At 34.7% G+C, this 20602-nt stretch overlaps 1 protein-coding gene across 1 annotated transcript; it reads left to right on the top strand.

The window, feature by feature from the left end:
- The first annotated feature begins 3682 nt into the window (after positions 1-3682).
- LOC143253958 (coiled-coil-helix-coiled-coil-helix domain-containing protein 2-like) lies at positions 3683-9672 on the top strand. The gene is made up of 4 exons (XM_076508626.1): positions 3683-3928; positions 5357-5522; positions 7662-7885; positions 9379-9672. Exons 1-3 carry the CDS (start codon positions 3888-3890, stop codon positions 7842-7844), a joined length of 390 nt encoding a protein of 129 aa, XP_076364741.1. The 5' UTR covers positions 3683-3887; the 3' UTR covers positions 7845-7885; positions 9379-9672.
- The last annotated feature ends 10930 nt before the right edge of the window (positions 9673-20602 follow it).

Below are 20602 nucleotides of genomic sequence, written 5' to 3'. Positions count from 1 at the left end.
TTTTTATATTTATGTGAATGACATAGATGAAGAAATAGTCAATAAATAACTTTCCAGATGATATGAAGGTCTTGGGTGTTGCTAGCTATGAAAAGAATGCTGCTGATCTACGAAATAATTTTGATCAATTAATGAGTTAGGCAACTAAACGACAGATAGGTTTTTTAATTATAATAAGCGCAAGATAATGCATGTGGGTTATCATAATTTTCATTATATACATAAGTTAGAAGGGAATAACCTTAGCAGTGTTAAGTAGAAAATGGATTTTGGTGTAATAATCGATCAGTCTCTTAAGCCATCCAAGTAATGTGTTGATGCTAGAGGTAAGATAAATAGTATTTTAGGTTTTATTTACAGAAATATTAAATACAGATCAAAATAAGTTATACTTTCTGTGCACATATCACTAGTTAGGCCACGTTTACCACACTGTGTGTACTCTCGGGTTTCTTACCCTAAGAAAGACACTGAATTGTTAGAAATTATTCAGAGAAGGGTTACGCGAATAGTGCCTGTGATGGAGGGTATGTCATACGAGGAGAGGATGAAATCTCTCAAATAGTTTTCTCTTGAGGAAAGAAGAGTTAGAGGAGATCTGGTTAATTAAGGTGTTTAAGATTGTAAAGGGATTTGATAGTGTTGATACATTTTTTCATATTTAATAGTAAGAACGGTAAGGCTAAGGAATACAAATATAAATTTTGGCAGAGTAGGAGTAATCTTTAACTGAAACAGTTTCATTTTTCTAATAGTGGTTGCTCTTTAGAATGGGTTGCCTTCGGATATTGTACGGACAGTAAACTTAAGTGAATCTAAGAAACAAACCTGATAAGTATATGAATTATAAGGGTAGGATTTTTAAAAATTTAGTTTAGACAGTGGAACAGCCGAGAAGGACCAATATGTTCCATGTGTCCCAAAACGTTATGTTAAGATATATTACAAATATTTAAACCATGCCATTTCAAATCTATGTAAACCTTTGTAAACAATGCCAAAGCTGCCAGTTTTTGAAATAAGAAAAATCAGGAGTACAAGCAGAGAAGGGTATATCACTTTGTCATTCATAGGCACTAAACTTATTGCCGATTCTTAGTTTATTAACTATATATATATATTATAACGTGCAATTTAAAAAAAAAAAAGTCTATAGATCTTTTATATTTGGTATTTGTTATTTTCTTTATCATTATCCTGAAAAGTTTTCGTCTTCAAAATGTGTTACTCTAGATCTGCGCCTATTGAGAAATCCAACACTAAGTACGAGGGAACGAAGTGGTCAAGTGGAGAGAAAGTTGGCAAAATAGTTCGATTCAAAACAAACGGCTTGCACAGACCATAACCAAAATTCAACCCGGTAAGGAGTACATTTAACTAAATACACTGTTTTTAACATATAAAGTCTGGTTTAGATTGCTTGTTGTTAAACATAAAGCTAAATAATAGGCTAACTGTGCTCTGCCCACACGAGTATTAAAAACAGATTTTCAATATTGCCGCCGTTAAGGGCATTTTCAGCCATAAGATCAATAATACCTCACAAGGCTCGACAAACTTAGAATATATTGGGTAGTTTCAAATTCACATATTAAGATGATAATGCAAAATAATATTTATAATGAACATATAACTGTAAACAATTACACAAAATAAAAACAAATATTATAAATAATACTTTTAAAAGGGTAATGTTAAAGAAAAAGTAAAATATGAGTTACTTGGTGAACACATAAAAATCAGTTTGATATTTCAAACGGTGATATTTTACCGTAAATAAACTATTACTTGAAGAGCTTTATGGACTTTCACACAGTCCTCTGGCCCGGTATGATCAGGTAGTTAAGGCACTCAACTCTTAATCCGAGGTTCGAATCCTTGTCACACCAAACATACTCGCCCTTTCAGCCGTGAGGGCGTTATAATGTAATGGTAACGGCCGATCCACTGTTCTTTGGTAAAAGAGTAGCCCAAGAGTTGGTAGTGGGTGGTGATGACTAGCTACCTTCCCTTTTGTCTTACACTGCTAAATTAGGGATGGCTAGTGCAGATAGCCCTCGTGTAGCTTTGCGTAAAATTAAAAAACAAATAAACAATGGTTAATAAAATGTCTGGTCAATCACAATCTCGTTCTTGTTTTAGAACAACATAATCATAACAATATGATTAACCAATATTTGATATCACAGTAACACAAATCATAGCTGACATTACAAAGTAAGTTTCAATGCTTAACGAAATAAGATTAAAACAATTAAAGTTAATAGATTTGATTTGTTTGGAATTTCGCGCAAAGCTACATGAGGGCCATCTGCGCTAGCCGTCCCTAATTTGGTAGTGTAAGACTAGAAGGAAAGCAGCTGGTCATCACCACCCACCGTCAACTCTTGGACTATTCTTTTACCAACGAATAGTGGGATTGACCGTCACAACATAACGCCCTTACGGCTGAGAGGGCAAGCATGTTTGATGTGATGGGGATTCGAGCCCGCGACCCTCGGATTACGAATCGAGGTGCCTTAACCACCTGGCCATGCCGGACCAGAAGCTAATACAAGTGATGCATACATTCACGTGTTTGTCTCAGTTATACTGTTTCAGAGAAATCTCCCAATTCGTTAAGAAGAACAAAGGATCTTAACCCTGAGTACACTTCCGAGCTTCTTTCTTCCATTATCAACGAACGAACTTTAGGTTACAATTGCCCTATATTTTCTTTAAGAAAAAAAAACTATGTGTTTCTAGAACAGCTAAATCTTAAGTAGGATTTCTAATTATGACTATAAAGTGGCTGAAACAGCTACTAATTTCGCCTTTTCCTAACTAGTTTAAAATATATCTTTAGCCAGATATATGTGATTTGGCTAAATGTTTGTGTAGTTGTTTTACACGTAATTATGACATTAATAGATATGTACTAATCCATTTAGTTAGGTAAAGTTATGTATTGCAGTTTTAGTGTGTAAATTTATGAGTGGATTTCTAGTCAAACTGGCTTTACAGGCGGGCTTAGAAATGTGTGTAAATTGTTGATTTAAGTGTGTAACCTGAAGACTTATGGGATAGGGATACCACACTAAAGTTTTTCCCTGATTATAAAAGTAGGCTATCACTATAATTCTCCCTCTCTTCCTTATGAATTTCTTTGTGCCTAAAGGAAGGACACTTCTCGTTTGTGAAGCAGGTATACATTCTCTTTAAAAAAACAAACAAGCTAACATTACCACTCAATGTGTGTGCATATATTAGTTGCTAAATGCAGTATATGGACACATTATGTGTGGCTTGAGAAATACTCCGGTGCAGTAGTGCTTGTGTGTGAATAGAAATAACTTTTTTGAGAAGTATATTAATATGTGCTTTGTTTTTGTTGGTGAAAAAAACAAATATGCTTACACAACATCTATATATTTATGTAGGATGTCACGTGAGCGAGTAACGCAACAATCAGCCATCTAGCGGGTATGTTTGGAAAGTCAACTCTCTGTTAAATTTCCATTATTTATATCGAAATTAAAATTCCTAGGTTTAGATATTAAAAACAAAAAGGATCTGCATTTGGTTTTACAAATATGTTAAATATTATTCTTCTGTTAGAAAGAAATTGAAAACAAAACGTACTGGTAACATGCACAAATATATATATTTCTAATATCACGTTCTTTTCTTGATTGCGTAATCGGTTCTAGAATTATCGAAAAGGTTAGAGCGGTTACGTAAGTTAATTTGGATAAGCTTAAAAGCTGCAGATAGCACAGTTCTTCACTATGTACTGTTTACATGGTAATCGTGTAGAGTGAAAAACATAAGTTAAATAACTGTAAATAAACTATATACTTTATAATATTAATCTCTACTGAGGAGTGAACTAATTTTTTGTTGTAAGCATGCCGCGAAGGGGACGTTCGACATCATCAGGCTCCCCTAGGTAAGGTAACAGCTTTAATACATAACCGCTTCAGGAAACGTAGAACACATGAGAAAATTAAAATTATCTGGGAAAAAATTAATCTATTTAAGTCGGATATTTGTTCTACAAAGCATGGAGGAAGGTGAATTGCTATACTCTAAAACTAATTGTACTACTGATGACGAGTAACCTACTTGAAATAAACTTGTATCTTAGAACGGCTGTTAACATGAAGATGACCTGGGAAGGTCAGAACGTTTTTCTCTGCTTTATTAGTAAAACGTGTTGATACCTATACCATGCGTTCTGAGATACATACTTGTATTATTAGTAACTAGAAGACAAAGTTGATACGTGGAAATTAACCTTTTCATACGAGCAGAGGGAGTTTTTCGAATGCACCAGTTGTTTACAATTTTAACATGCAGTAATTTGGCAAGATAACTAAAACTGAGTCCGCCGTCAATATAAAGTAATGATAATTAAGTTGAACGATCTACGAGATTCATATAATTCTGTACAGCTGTGTTGAAATGTGTGCAATGTAACAATAATGAAACCAAGATGATTTTGGTCAAGATTAATTTTAGGCCTATGTGCACAACTTAATGTTTATTATCAACTTGCCAGTTTGGAGTATTTTAGTAATTGTTTTGTTGTCATGGTTTCTTTGATAACTGAGATGGTGCTGAACTAGTACTATGATCATGTAAGCTACACAACATGGCAGGCTTGTATATACTTGGACCATCCCATTATCGTTGGAGCTGGACATATACTTACGACTTGTCAATCTTATCACGTGATAATCTGTTTTATTTCAGTAATACACTTCCAGGTTCTGTTTGTCTGTTTTTTTAAATCATAAACAGGATTACTTTTAAGGTTACCATCATTAATGATGCTGCTAAGAATTTTAACATTAAATTTTTGTTAATGAAATTAAGTTCCCTGTTTAAACTTTAATAATAAGATATATTATATGATTAGAGTAGGATATAAATTCATATGGTCCATATAAAAGTAAGGGGTACTCTAATGTTTTGTGTTCTTTAAATAACTATTCTTAGGCATGTTTATTATATTTAAGTTTATTGATTCTATTTTATTATTGTAAATATTATGAAGGTTATATTTGATTGCTGTCTTATTGTGTCAGTTAACCTACATCTTTTGAGCTGGCTGAATATTGTGATGTGTTATTGGATTTATAACTTTATAACGAAGGGTTGACTGGCTACCTTAGGAAATGTCAACTATTGTCTTCCCAAGAAGGACTGTAAGAATGGATAGCTTACTTAATGCTAGTTTAATTATGTTGTGGTTTGTGTTAATAAGTGTACAAGTTTATTGAATTTTTCTAACTTTTGCTAAGAAGGAATGAAATTGGTGTTACAAATATGAACAGTCTTACCACATGTCTGATGAGTTAAACTACATTTACAGCTCTTCAGTTTCAAGAAATCAAGCACCTTCTACAACACCTCAGCAACATCAAGCAGTACCAGCTCCTCAACAACCTAGTCAAATGACAGTTTCACAACCACAGCAGCCAGGGTTGTTTGCTCAGATGGCAAGTACGGCTGCTGGTGTAGCTGTTGGTTCAGCAGTGGTGAGTTAACTATGTTCATCTTGCTTTTTGTTTGTGTGTATGTGTGTGTCTACACACACACACACACACACACACACACACACAATACAGCATATCTTGAAAGGCATTAAATAATACATTTATCTTGAATAGCTGTACAACAATTTGTATCTGGAGAGGTGAGACATTATAAATGTATGTACAACTCCTCCAAATCATTAGGCCCTAAAACCTCTCTTTCTTGGATATGCATACAAAGGAAGGACAACTTATTGACAGTATTGGTAAAGTATAAAGTTCAGAACCTGCATATTCCCCCTTATCTAATTTAATTAAAAACAAATTGTAACACTATCCTCAGGTATATGATTAAACAGTAATACTCACCAAGGCCAGTGCCAAACTAGGGATGGGCACAGGAGTTGCACACCACAGTCTCTAAAATCTTTCAATAATGTATTACAGAATTGTATTCATTGCAGAAAAATGTAGTGTTCTTTTCATGCTTTCTGTAAAACTGATCAAAGATTTCAAAGGTATAATAAACCTGGACCTGACTCTAACACAAGAAAGCTGGTAGGTTCTAACAGTGTTGCATTTCAACAAAACTAAGTTTTATCAACTTCTTTCTTTCCCTCACTAATTAAAAATTGTTTTACAGTAAAACTATTTGAGAGTTATGGTGCTTGAGACCTGTGTAACCAACTAATCATAAACACTAGTTTTTGTCATGATTAATGTCATAGTAACAAAGTCAGATGGAAGATAATGTAAGACACAAAAGGAAGGAACAAGGAAGTAAACTGTGGTAATAAGATAGTGTGTAAAATATGATAAAAAGGAAGGTAGAGACTGAGGTTATTTACTGTTGTTAGGTAGAATCCAAATGTGAGTCCATGTTTAAATCTGTTGTATTTCATATAGTTCTAAAACAAATGTGATCAAAACAGTGAATGTATTTAATGCTGCCTTATGAATAATACTGGTACAAATTAAACATGCTTTACTTAAGCATATGACTATTAGCAGTTTTAATTTCAAAATGCTGTTACAAGTTTATAAGCTCCCAATGTCTACAGACTTAAAACTGGGTTTTGATATCGTGCTGGGTAGAGCACGGGTAACCCATTGTGTGGCTTTGTGCTTTTTTGAACAAACAAATTTGTAGAATGACACATGGTTTTTAGAACGTTTTGACTTATTAAAAGACTAAATTGTGAACTTAGTTTTCAAGACTGTAAAATAACTTGAGTTTAATGCACACATGAAAGTTTGTTATGGTTCTAATAATAATAGACCTACTGAGGGTCTGTTTGTTTGGAATGTGAACAATGAAGATAACACATATTTCGAGGTTTGAAATTCTATATCTAGATTTATGTTTACATATGAAAATAAAGTCAACTTAAAGAATGATCTTCCTGAGGAGACAGTGTTTGCTTAACATGTTTGCTGCCATGTGCCACACCAATAGGTCATGACAAACTTTTAGCTATGGATCATGTAACACACTGGCAGGTAATGGAAAATTGTTTCAAAGCTAAATTGTCTTGTGGCATGCAAGTTTTTGACACTGACTATCCTAGGCACATCTTAAATGTTTAGTTTGTTTTATCTTTATACTTAATTTATTATGGAACTGCAAACATTTTAAGGTTTATTTTGTTTAAAATATTCATTGAACAGGTGCACTGACATGAAGAATTTTGTTTTAGTTCATTGTATTTTGTGTTGTTTTTTTTTTTTTTTTTGGGGGGGGGGTTGATAGCCCAAATGGTCTCAACATCACTGATCAAATGGCCTTGTATTTCCCTAATCTTTTGTATGTCCTAATGTTTTTGTTAGTAGGAAGATTTGAGTTTGAAAATGGACAATCATTGTATTGTCACAAAGTTTCTGACAAATTTAGTACAAAATCCTATGGTTTTTACTTACTAAAATGTGCTCAACTGTCAGTTTCTTTTCTTTACTTAGGAAAATAGGCTAATGTTTGACACGGGTACACTGTATGCATAAAACATAGCAACCCAAACTTATATTTGTAAAAGTACAGGTAGACAGAAAGTATGGATTTAGTAACTCTTAAAACAAATAACAAAATGGTGTAGTGGAATTTATTAAGCTAACATTTTGGTTTCTTCTTTTTTTTTTAACTTTAAGGGACACACAGTTGGCCATGCCCTTACTGGGGCTTTTGGAGGAAGTCAGTCATCTGAGCCAGCTCAGCAACAACCACAACCAATACAACAACCACAGCAACCAAACCAAGATTCTGGGCTTTGTCAGTTAGAACTAAAACAGTTTCTAGACTGCACTCAGAACCACCAAGACCTTACTCTGTGAAGGTTTTAGGGAGGTTTTACAACAGTGTAGACAACAAAGAGGTGGGTACACAAACTGACCATGAGAGGATTATATACATCATTAAAAACAATTCCTATAAAGCTTTTTAAAATAACTTGTGTGTTCATACAGACAAGTTTTAAATCTATACATGTTGTCTTTCTTTTTTAATTTGGTTTGAAATGTCACACAACTTTGACAATTTTTTGCAAAATGCTCTTCACAAGGTATTGTGTACTTAGATAACAATTCTATTGTATAAATTGATTGATTTTTGCTTAGAATTATTTAACAGATAACGATATTTGTTCATTCTTATAGCATTTAGATTGAATCAAAGTCAAGAATAACACCATTATTGTTATATTCTGGAAAAATATTTCAAAATGTTTAAGATAAGCTAAAAGTGTGTTTGTAAACATAATCACAAAATAAGAAGGATATCTGGGATACGACAACAAAACTGACGTACTTTCACTGTTAATACTAGAAATAAACAACCTTGTAACACCAAAATGTTCTTGTTTAATCAAACAGTCAACCGTTTCACTTCTTCATGAGTGCTTGCTAAAACACAAATAAAAAATGACAATACAAAGCTTCAGATGGTTTAAATAAATAACTTCTATTTAAATCTACAATGTACATTTATTACAATGTGTTTTTGACATATTAATCAGTAAAGTTTATTGTTGAAAGAAAAGCGCTGTTGAAACAATTACCTGAAGTAAATGGTAGTTTTATCAAGGATGATAAAAATAAAATATTATAGGTGTCATACTATCCATCTGTAGCTGTAGTTGTTTGAAGAGAGCTTCCCTGAATTTTCTATCAGTGTCAGTGTACTCTGTGAAGATAGAACATATTGACGTTCCATATATACAACATTGTCAAAGTACAGTTGAAAACCATTTTGTAATTAATCAGGGACAAGCAATGCATGACATAAACACTATTCTCTGTACATATATTCACCAAAATTCAAATAAGCTGTGATCACAGAGGAGTATAGACAAAGGATGACACCTATGATAATATTTTATTTTTATCCCTTCTTTTTTCTGATTCCACTCTGTAATCTTTATAGAATTTTTGTTTATTGTAGGTATTAGTTAATTACTTTAACAGGAGTTTTCTTTCAACAATAAAAACTTGACACTCTACTAATACACTTTATAGATTTGAACATAAGTTATTACTTGAACCACTTGAAGCTTTGTACTGTCAATTTTGGTTTGTGTTTTAGTGAAGACGTGAAATGGTCAAGAGTATAATTAAATAACATCTTGGTGTTATAAGGTCGTTTATTTCTAGCATTAATATGTCTTCTATACACTAGTATCCACTACAGAAATTGAATAATGGCGCATTGTTGCCAAATGACATTGCACGTGGACATCTTAGGTAATGTACTTTATACAGCTATTAAAGAATGACTTTTTAGAAGTAAAATATGTGTCTATAGGTATCTTATTTTGTTTGATTATATTTTCAGTTCACAAACGGTACTTAAGAACATTCTCTTTTGTTTCAGGAATTGCATCAGCATGAGTAACAAATGACAAAGAAGATGAAAGATGGGTGACATTCAGAACCTTGTGCTGTCAGAAAAACCCAAATATGAAGGATGCTCTCTCTATAAACGTGGTTCCACATTGTAGAAGATGTAAATGTAGTATTTCTAGTGTACACACCTTGAATTGTAATGTAGCGATATTTGTAGGGAGATTATTCTGATGAAAAGACAAGATATATTTTTATTAAATTCTTTCCTGACTTCAGAGAAATGTATATTTGCAGTTATTAAAGCATATAGTTAAATAAGTAACACGCACGATGCTTTTGATATGTAAAAGGAATTAAAGAAGTTTTACTCATTTTTACAAAATACGGAGTTATGGCTCCCCAGTGGCACAGCAGTATGTCTGCTGACTTGTGATGCTAAAAACTCTGTTTTGATACCTGTGGTGGGCAGAGCACAGATAGTCCATTGTGTGGCTTTGTGTTTACTTCTAAACAAACAAACAATACGGAGGTATAAAATCGACATTCTGTTGTGCTAAATATGATGTAATGTTAAATGTTCAGTACACTTTATAAAATCAACATTTAAATATGATGTAATGTTAAATGTTCAGTACACTTTATGGCATTTATGAAAAATGCAGAATGAAAACTAAAGTTTTTTGTAGGTTAAATATAAAGCTGACTTTTGAATACAAATAAAACTAGACAGATTTAATTAGTTCATAAAATAAACCTGATCTTGTGATTTAGAAACAGGGCACTTTTTTGTGTATCATAAAACTGTTGAGAACTTGCATTGTGATTAATAAAAGTATAGGTTTGCAAAACACGTTTCGACACGTTTCTTTCTCTATTTGTTTACTTTGGAAATAAAAAATAGTTATTATTAACTGGTTTTATAAGGTTTGTACAGTCAACTTTGAAAAAACAAGTACAAGCGTTTTTTCTTGCAAAGCTACATGAGGGCTGTCTGTGCTAGCTGCCCCTAATTTAGCAGCGAAAGATTAACAGGAAGGCAGCTAGTCATTATCACCCATTGCCAAATGTTTACCTACTCTCTTGCCAACGAATAGTGGAATTGACCGTCACATTATAACGCTCCCACGACTGAAAGGGCGAGCATGTTTTATTTATGTGTGGGTGGAGTTGATATGTCCTTGAGTAGCCTTGTTCAGTTTAACACCACCAATAAAACGTTCTATGAAATAAGGTATTGCCAACGAGATCAAGGGAAAATCGGACGAATTCATACTTTTACATTGTAAGTATGTCTATTAGTTATCATGTAGTTTGGTCTGGTGGTAGAACTTTCGATTGTACACAAAGCGAGCGAACAGGTTCCCAGTCCGTGCTATAGCACGAAATATTCCTTGCATTTTAAGCAGTGAAAACGTTATTAGAAGAGAAGGTTTGTCCCGTAACGTAGGTTTTGCTGACTGTCTGCTTTCTTTGTGGTGGATTGTTCAAAGTTAGGAATGACAGCAGATGGCTTAAGTAGTTGTCAAAAAATATACTGTTATTCGCCATTCTAGATTTTAGTAAATGTTCGGTTTGTAAATTAAGATCTTTCTTGAGTTTCTTTTCTGCTTTATGCCTTTTGTTTATCTCTGTAACAACAACAATGCTTGTCTTATTTCAGCTAATGAAGAGAATATGTACACAGTGAATTATCTACGACATTTTTCATACTAATTTGATTTGAATAGTAATTTTTGCATTTTTTACTTAAAAAAGAAACAACTACGTAAGATAAATTGGTGACATCTATCGTCTAAACTTTCTATCTTTTAAAAACAAAAAACGAGATAGGTGGAGAAACAGTAGAAAATCTGACTAATATAGTTGTTAATTGAGAACCAAGTGCGAAATCAACTCATGCGTTCGAATGTTGTCTGGGTTATTGCTTTGCAAAACAAAATATGAACAAATTACTGGATGAAATTATATGAAACTTTAAACGAACTCTCTATAGCTTCCGCAGGTAAAATATTTTTGTAGGAAATCGCAGCTTGAAAAATTCAGAAATATTTTATTACGATATATTTCCTTTAGGGAATAATAACTGATTACTATGTCGTCCTGCATTCTTCTAAAAACTTGTTATAGTTTTAATTTACAACCTGTGAATTATATCTTTGTTTTAATTCAAAAAAATATCGCATGCGGGTTCGCCGTGGTTATGATACCCCGGCATACAATGACAAAAATATTTTTGTTAAACCGAGTCATAAGTTATGCAAATGAAAAAAAAACCTAAAAGAGTAAAGGTTTGTTTGTTTAGAATTAAGCACAAAACTACACAATGGGCTACCTGTACTCTGCCAACTACAGATATCGAAACCCGGTTTCTAACGGAGCGAGTCTGCAGACATGCTGTTGTGCCACTGGGAGGCTATAGTTATAGTCATAAGCACAAAATTGTTTGTTTTTTGGAATTTCGCACAAAGCTACTCGAGGGCTATCTGTGCTAGCCGTCCCTAATTTAGCAGTGTAAGACTAGAGGGAAGGCAGTTAGTCATCACCGCCAACTCTTGGGCTATTTTTTTTACCAACGAATAGTAGGATTGACCGTCACATTATAACGCCCCCACGGCTGGGAGGGCGAGCATGTTTGGCGCGACGGGGATGCGAACCCGCGACCCTCAGATTACGAGTCGCACGCCTTAACACGCTTGGCCATGCCGGTACAAAGAAAATTAGGAATTTAAAAAGTTGTAAATGTCTATTTTGGACCCATACTGTACTTAAAGTTTATTTGGTGAAGTCAGATTAAGGATTATAGTTTGAGTAAGTAATGTCTACAACGTATGCAGTCTCGTTCCCTTATCTTTTGCCCCCCCAGTGGCACAGCGGCATATCTGCAGACACACATCGCTAGAAACTGGGTTTTGATATCTGTAGTTGGCAGAGCACAGGTAGCCCATTGTGTAGCTCTGTGCTTAATTCTAAACAAACCAACTATAGTGATAATAAACATAGCTGGTTACTGGCTGATGCAGTTCTTGATGATTTACTATAGCTATTGACGATTTTATCGCATAAGTTCAAGAAGTAAAATGCCAAACTGCATCTGGAGATTTTCATGGAGAATTGTTTGAGAGTATAGTGAAGGTTTATGAATTTTGTACAACCAAATTCTGTATATGACTTAGAGCTTTGTAAAAAGAAAAGTAAATACGATCGAATGATTGAGCACAAAGTACACCTGGCACACGTTTGTTTCCATAGTGAAGGATCTGGAGGTTAAATACTGGATTACATATAAAATTGTGGTGAAATCATGGAGGATATAAAGTTATGGCGATCATGTGTGGCTGTTTTTTTTTTTTTAAATCAAGCACAAACGTTGTTTTCATCGTTTCTTAACTTGGAACTTTTACATGATTGCTGTTAGAAAATTTTACTTTTTTAAGTAAAGAAGGTTAATTTATACTCTTGACAACTATAAGGTATTATAACATACCGAAGTAAGTAATAAATCGATATAACAATTTGTTTAGGCGAAGGGTTTTTTTGTTTTCAACCAGTGTTGGCAAAACTGATGCTACCCTTGGTTTTGAGATTTGAGATGCTACCGCGCGCTCTCTTGATTCAAGAGAGTTCATGAGATAAAATAGAAATGAATATATTATTCTTGTATCATTGCTAAATTTATATCTGCAGTTTTTATAGTACTGCAAAAAACAAAAAAACAATGAAAAAGTAAATCTTTTTTAGAATTTCCATGATGAACTTTATAACTCAAAGTTGTTCATTTGTTTGGCAATAGATGGCAACAGTTGCAAGACTCAAATCTTGGAAATATTTTTTTATTGTATCCTCTTGCTAGGAAAACAAAGAGAAACATTAAAGTTTAAAAAATATCTTGCAGTATTTTACGTAGCTTTTTAACAGTTGATAAGTAATTTATGAACATTTGTAATTAAATGTTGATTTAAATATGGCCTAAACATTACATCTCGTAAATACAGAAGCACGTTCTGTATTTGTCACATTCAGTAAACATACGGGGACTAAACAAAAGGTATGAACTATTTCTAGCACTGATAATTGTAACACTTCAGCGCACTCGGACAGAGAGCTAATAATAACTACCACCTACACGTGTATTGAAAGTCTTGCAATTTATAACCTGGTGTGCGTGTAGATGCAGCTGCCAGAAACGCAAAATGTTTGTTAATTTTTGTTGAATTCCATGCAAAACTACTTTAGGGCTACCTCTGCTAGCTGCCCTTAATTTAGTAGCGATAGACTACGGTGAAAGGAGTTTGTCAACACGACCCACTGCAAACCTTTAAACAACTCTTTCACCAATGAAAATGTACGATAGAGGGGAGGTCAACATAGGTAATACAGACTTAATGTAACAGACGGATCGGTTATTGTGTACGAACCACACCCTATTGATTTAGAAGCCAGGTCATAACGATGTATACTCGTTGAGAATATTTATTGTCTATTAATAACTGGCAGTAGTTTTACAGACTTAAGTATTACGTTGCTTTTATATGCTCCTTTTTTCTTTCACTTGAGATCAGGTGGTGCTATCTATGGTCAGTCCGCCTCTTGTTTGTACTCTATAATCTCATGATCAGAAGAAAAAAAAAGAAAAGAGAGAGAAATTGTTTGTTTTTTGAATTTCGCACAAAGCTACTCGAGGACTATCTGTACTAGCCGTCCCTAATTTAGTAGTGTAAGACTAGAGGGAAGGCAGCTAATCATCATCATCCACCGCCAATTCTTGGGCTACTCTTTTACCAACGAATAATGGGATTGACCATAACATTATAATGCCCCCACAGCTGAAAGGGCGAGCATGTTTGTTGCGATCGGTATTCGAACCCGAGAGAGAGAGAGAGGAAGTCAATAAGTCAACAGCACCTACTGTCTTCACGGATAATCTTAGCCGAAAGAAGGGGCTATCATAGTTGTTACGAACAAACCTTTCCACCTGAAGAGCATGTTCATAAGTATACCGTGCTCGAACCTTGAACCTTCCGATCCGCATCCCACTAAGCTAATTACTAGGCCACGCCTAATTCACTGTCGTAAAGACACTAACATCTTGCATACGCTTAACTACAATTTTTTTTACAGAATGTAATTTCTCTGCTACTTTCACCATGTTGAAATTGAGTTTATCTCGTGTCAAAACAAACGTGAAGTAACTATTATAAGTTATTTGCTTATTTCTTCCAGGTAATGAATTTTTGTGTTTTCAGATTTCTGATGGATGTTAAGAAAAAGCGATTTTTTATCATCAAACACCTGATCTTGAACATTATTATTAATTTAAACAGAAAAGATTTGTTACATTTAGAAGTACAAAACATTATAATGGCATAGCAATTAAGAGTGTTGATTTAAAGTTTTTTGTAAATGTACGACTTCAGGTTCTGGTATTTACTTTCTCTTTAGGGTGCGTTTCTAAATGTAACCAATAGTTAAAAAGATATGCTAAGAAACGTTTACGTAATGTTGTGAGTTTAAATTAAAATCACCCACGAGCGAATTATCAAAGAATTAGGAAGAGCGACCTCTCTAAAAAATATAAAAGTAACCGTGGTAAATACTTTATTTATTTTGTCTTGTTGTTATAGAAACACACACACGATAATATAATAAATATCTGGATTATAACTTATTCTGTGTTTGCAATGTATAATGTTTAAGACATGTCTTGCGATCAAAAGATCACTTAATAATTTATATAAACACATTTAATACCACTAGGGGTGCTACCGCTTCATAAAATAATTATTTTGTTTGATTTTAGCTTAGAATTACATACATACACACACACACATATACACTGGGCTATTTTCGTTTTGTCCACCGCGGGTAATCGAACCCCAGATTTTTAACTGTAGTAACTCCGTAAACTTACCGCTGACAACTGAGCGAACGTGTCGTTGAAGGTCTGCAGTGCGACTAACGCTGCCTGGTGTTGAATGTATTGTTAATTATTAATGCAACAATTCTATAACATTAAATGTAGCCTTCGATGTTGACTGGAATGTTAAAATCTCGCGTGACGTTAATTTTTTTAATCAATTTTTAAACGTTTAACCAAAACAAATGTAAAATTAGACTTATAGTGATCAGTTCATAAAATAATTCTACCTGTCAAGTTTTCAAGCTACAGGACGAACCTCTAAAACCATCAGACACGCGCTGTTTTTCTTTTTCTTTGCACGGGTTTCGAGTGTACCCATACTCCTAATAAGGAGAAAATAGGCGTTGTTTTGTAAGATAGAGTTGTTCGTGGATTTTGTCCTTCACAGACATCACGTCACGGGCTAGCATATTTGCATTTAATTCAGTGTGTCTGACAGTCTCATACCTGTGTTATATATTTGAACATTGATGAAGGTACTGTAAAGCGCAGCTTTGACAGTAGAAGGCACCGATAGATTTAGGCTTAAAACCCATGAATAGTAAGTCCTGACTTCAAGAACCAATCTCTTCTCACTGTATTTTCTGTTCTTTGTGTGTGACATAAAAACACACACAGCTGTCACACATTTTAACTGACAGGTAACTAACTGCGCTTTAATCAGCACGTGGCACGTGCGCAGTTTTTGAGTTTTGACATTATTATAAATGCCGGCAGGTGGCAGGGCCTAGTAGATATAGAGATAAATTTTCTCTCCCTGAAATTACAAAAAAAAAAAAAAAAGAAAGAGAGAGAGAAAAGGATGCGGACATTTTAGTCATCTTGAGTAATATATATAGAGATAAAAGGATGCGGACATTTTAGTCATCTTGAGTAATATAGGTGTTTGTTACATACACATTTTTCTCGTAATGAATCTTCAAATTAAGTTTTTTCTCGCTGTCAGTTTTATGGAAGTTTCGTATACAGATATTGTATTTTCATTTCAAAACTATGCTATATTTGTAGGTATGAAACGTTTGGTGATGAAAAAATGATATAATATTAAACAATGTGTTCATGATCGGTTATTAAACTGAAACTTCTAAAATGATGTTGTATTAAACAATGTGTTTAGTATCGGTTATTAAACTGAATCTTTTTTAATCCACGTCACACAAAACATGCTCGCCCTTTCAGCCATGGGGGCGTTTTATGTTCTGGTCAATCCCACTATTCGTTGGTAAAAGGGTAGCCAAGAAGTTGGTGGTGGGTGATGATAACTAGCTGCCTTCCGTCTAGTCTTACACTGGATAATTAGGGACGGGTAGAGCAGATAGCCCTCATGTAGCTTTGCGCGAAATTCAAACTAAAACAAACAACGCACCATTGATGAGTATACTTAGTTCTAATCTCACTGGCAAGATCTTACTTAAAGTTAATAAAAATTAGTGGCTCTTACGTTTCTACAGAATAAACGATTATTGTTCCTTTGTTTACAGTAGTTTTGTTTCCCAGACAAAATGCTTTTGATTATAGAGTCAACCGTTCTTTGAAGCAATTTTTTTTTTAGTTAAGAAAGAAAAACACGATGACAGAACAAGTGTAAACTTGGTAACCGATTTCACTATGAAGAAAATTAACACGTTAAATGCAAGCTTACAAACACTGTTAATCCTGTTTTGCTAAACCTATTTTCTTTACCAACCTTTTTAACAAGTTGCTCTTCTGTTTGTATACCTTTTAGTTAATTATTTTTCGTTATACCTTCAGTACAGTTTTAAATTATGCGAGTTCGAATGGTTGAAACGAAGCTTGCAGAATGAACGCCATCTTCAACCAAAGTATTAGAAGTAACTAGGAACGAACGCAAAACAAAAGTATATCCTACTATAATGGAAATTCAATATAAAATCCAGACCCTTCGAACAGAGGCCCCCTAGTGGCGCAACGGTATGTCTGTGGACTTATACTGCTAGAAACCGGATTTCGATAGTCGTGGTGAACATAGCACAACTAGTTCTTTGTGTAGCTTTGTGCTTAACTCCAAGTAAACAATAACAACGAATAGTGAGCATTAAAATAATTAAATCTTAAAATGATGGACGCCAGCGCACCTAAGTATTTGTTTGATTGATTTGCATTTCGCTAAAAGCTACACAAGTGCTAATACCGTTATCCATCACTAATTTAGCAGTGTAAGACTAAAGTAAAACCACTAGTCATCACCACCCACCACCAACTCTTGGGCTATTATTTTACCAACGAATAGTCAGAACGACAGTCACTTATAACGCCTCCACGGGCTGAAATGACGAGCATGTTTGGTATTACGGGGATTCGAACCCACGACCCTCAGATTACACTGAAATAATACATAATTTAAAACTAATTAAATAACCATAGTACTTGACCTACCTACATAATCAACACGATCTACCACTACCAAAAACGTATAAAACCGCGAAAGATAATTTCAAAATATACCTTTCTAAACTTTGCACCCTTACATCATTACGAGGTTCCCGAGTATTTGGTTTCACTTGCACTCGTCTATGTTTTCCATCCTTAGTGAGAGAAAAGAATATGAAAGAGAGCGTCGCCGTGTGTTACAAAACAGGTTGGACAATGTGATTAAAAAAACACTTACGTAGTCTGATAAAATAATTCACGTTGTTTAATGTATTGAACTCGCTCGTTGTAAATGCAGTGACAATAGAATTGTCGTATGTATTATAGACTGTAAGTAAAATATAAGGTTTGATTATTTCAGCTCAACGATATAAAATGTAGTGTCTATGCTCCTTTCACCCAAAGGGAATTGAACCTCGAATTTTAACATTGAAAGTCCGTGATCTTATCACTTACATATTGATGGACAGAATACAAAAAGATGTTTTTCAGAATTTCGTATAAAGCTGTACAAGGGCTACCTGTGTGTAGTCATCCCTAATTCTGAACCGACAAATAAAAGGCAGCTAGTTAATAGTACCCACCGCCAACTCTTGGACTTCTTTAATTTGATTGAAGAGTTCTATTTGATAATCACTCTTATAGCACACCCATGGCCTCAAACTGTGGCGTGTATTTTTCCAGCAATGGGACTCGAGCCATAAACTCTCAGATTCACTGGCCTGAGCATACTAATCATTTGACTACTCCCAGCTTATATGAAAAGTAAAGGAAAAGAAGAAAACCTACCGATCTAATCATTTTAAAAAGGAGCATAATATTATGTTTTATGTAATATATGTTCTATTATCATGTTTTCGTGTAAAAAAGCTTTTGAAAGTAAACACTAAATACAAAGTAATAGATTTTTATAAATTAAAAATTACCAGGAAAAAAAAAAAAAAATTAAACGATTGTAAAGATATTTAATAAGTGTTGTGATTTGCACAGTGAAACAGTTGAAGTTACAAAATTTCAGTTTTAGGCCTAAATTAGATGATATAGATAAAAATTCCGATAATCAAACAATCGTAATGGTGTGAACGCTTTTTCCAAACTGACGAAGATTGTTTGTTTGTTTTGGAATTTCGCACAAAGCCACTCGAGGGCTATCTGTGCTAGCCCTCCCCAATTCAGCAGTGTAAGACTAGAGGGAAGGCAGCTAGTCATCACCACCGACCGCCAACTCTTGGGCTACTCTTTTACCAACGAATGGTGGGATTGACCGTCACATTATAACGCCCCCACGGCTAGGGAGGGTGAGCATGTTTGGCGCGACGCGGGCACGAACCCGCGACCTTCGGATTACGAGTCCTTGCGCCTTACGCGCAGGCCATACCAGGCCTAACTGACGAAGAATAACTACAGTTTTATGACACATGTAATTAATTATACTAATACATTGCTGGCCAAAATCTTAAGACCAATCAACATAAAGAAAAATTATGAATTTTGAATTGTTAGACTCAACCACTTATTTGAGTAGAGCTTCGAAAGATGAAAATAAGAAAAGGGGAAAATAAAAATAAAAACTTTTTTAGCATTTAATATGGAAATTGTGAACACTATGAAATTAGCCTAAATACTAGCTGGTCAAAAGTTTAAGACCATACTGAAACAGAGCGTTAATCGGTAAACACATAAAGAAATTTAGTCATTTGTGTTTAAGCATTAGCGTTGTCAACATCTCCCACTGACATCTCCTGTGTTACATTGGGTAAAAAACATGGCAAAGACTAAAACATTGACAGAGTTTGAATGTGGCAGAATTGTCGAACAGTAAAAGCAAGATCTCTCTCAACGTGCCATCGCTGGTGAGATTGGCCTAATAAAACTGCTGTTGCAAATTTCTTAAAAGACCCTGAGGAATACGGAACGAGAATTTCAAGTGGTCGACCCAAGAAATTTTCGCTGACGTTGAGCAGGAGGATTCGACGGGTTGTCTGGCAAGAGACACAGATTAAGACCCTTACGGACGCAGAATGCAGCTCAAAACAATAAGATGGCACCTACGAGAGAAAGATTTAAAAACCGTAAACGTCTTCAAAGGCCACGCCTCCTTCCACACCGTGAAACAGCTCGGTTAAACTTTGCTGAGAAGCACCAAACATGGGACGTAGAAAAGTGGACGAAGGTTTTGTTCTCTGATGAGAAAAATTTAACCTCGATGGCCCAGATGGCTTCCAACATTACTGGCACAATAAGGATATCCAACCAGAGACATTTTCTATACGACACAGTGGAGGAGGTTCCATCATGATATGGGGTACTTTTTTTTTTCCATGGAATAATGGAGCTTCAGGTTATACAGGGACGTCAAACGGCGGCTGGTTACGTTGGCATGTTGGAGAGTACCCTTATTGACTGACTGCCCTCGCTTGTGTGGAAATGACTGGATCTTTCAGCAGGACAACGCTGCAATCTACAATGCCCGCAGGACAAAGGACTTTTCATGGCGAAAAACGTGTTTGTTTTGGACCATCCGATGCGTTCGCCCGAACTGAACTCCATTGAAAATGTTTGGGGGTGGATGGCAAGGGAAGTCTATAGAAATGGACGTCAATTCCAAACAGTGCATGACCTTCGTGAAGCCATCTTCACCATTTGGAATAATATACCAGCCAGCCTTCTGCAAACGCTTATATCGACCATGCCAAAGCAAATGTTTGCAGTTATTCGCAATGACGGCCATGAAACTCACGATTAAGACCTCTTATTGAGCATTTCCTACCCTGTTTAGGACTTTTTTTTGGTATGGTCTTAAACTTTGACCAGCTAATATTTAGGCTAATTTCATAGTGTTCACAATTTCCATATTAAATGGAAAAAGTTTTTATTTTTATTTTACCTTTTCTTATTTTCATCTTTCAAAGCTCTACTCAAATCCGTGGTTGAGTCTAACAAC

Source organism: Tachypleus tridentatus, chromosome 6 (assembly GCF_004210375.1).
Source record: "Tachypleus tridentatus isolate NWPU-2018 chromosome 6, ASM421037v1, whole genome shotgun sequence".
Taxonomy (NCBI): domain Eukaryota; kingdom Metazoa; phylum Arthropoda; class Merostomata; order Xiphosura; family Limulidae; genus Tachypleus; species Tachypleus tridentatus.
The sequence above is the reverse complement of the archived record's forward strand: the minus strand, read 5'-3'. Positions and strand labels throughout refer to the sequence as shown.

Bases quoted from the DNA above. Each gene is read 5' to 3' on its own strand.
- LOC143253958 (XM_076508626.1), top strand. From the start codon at position 3,888: ATGCCGCGAAGGGGACGTTCGACATCATCAGGCTCCCCTAG. The intron at 3,929-5,356 runs GTAAGGTAACAG...CTACATTTACAG, and splicing joins ACATCATCAGGCTCCCCTAG to CTCTTCAGTTTCAAGAAATC. The intron at 5,523-7,661 runs GTGAGTTAACTA...TTTAACTTTAAG, and splicing joins TAGCTGTTGGTTCAGCAGTG to GGACACACAGTTGGCCATGC.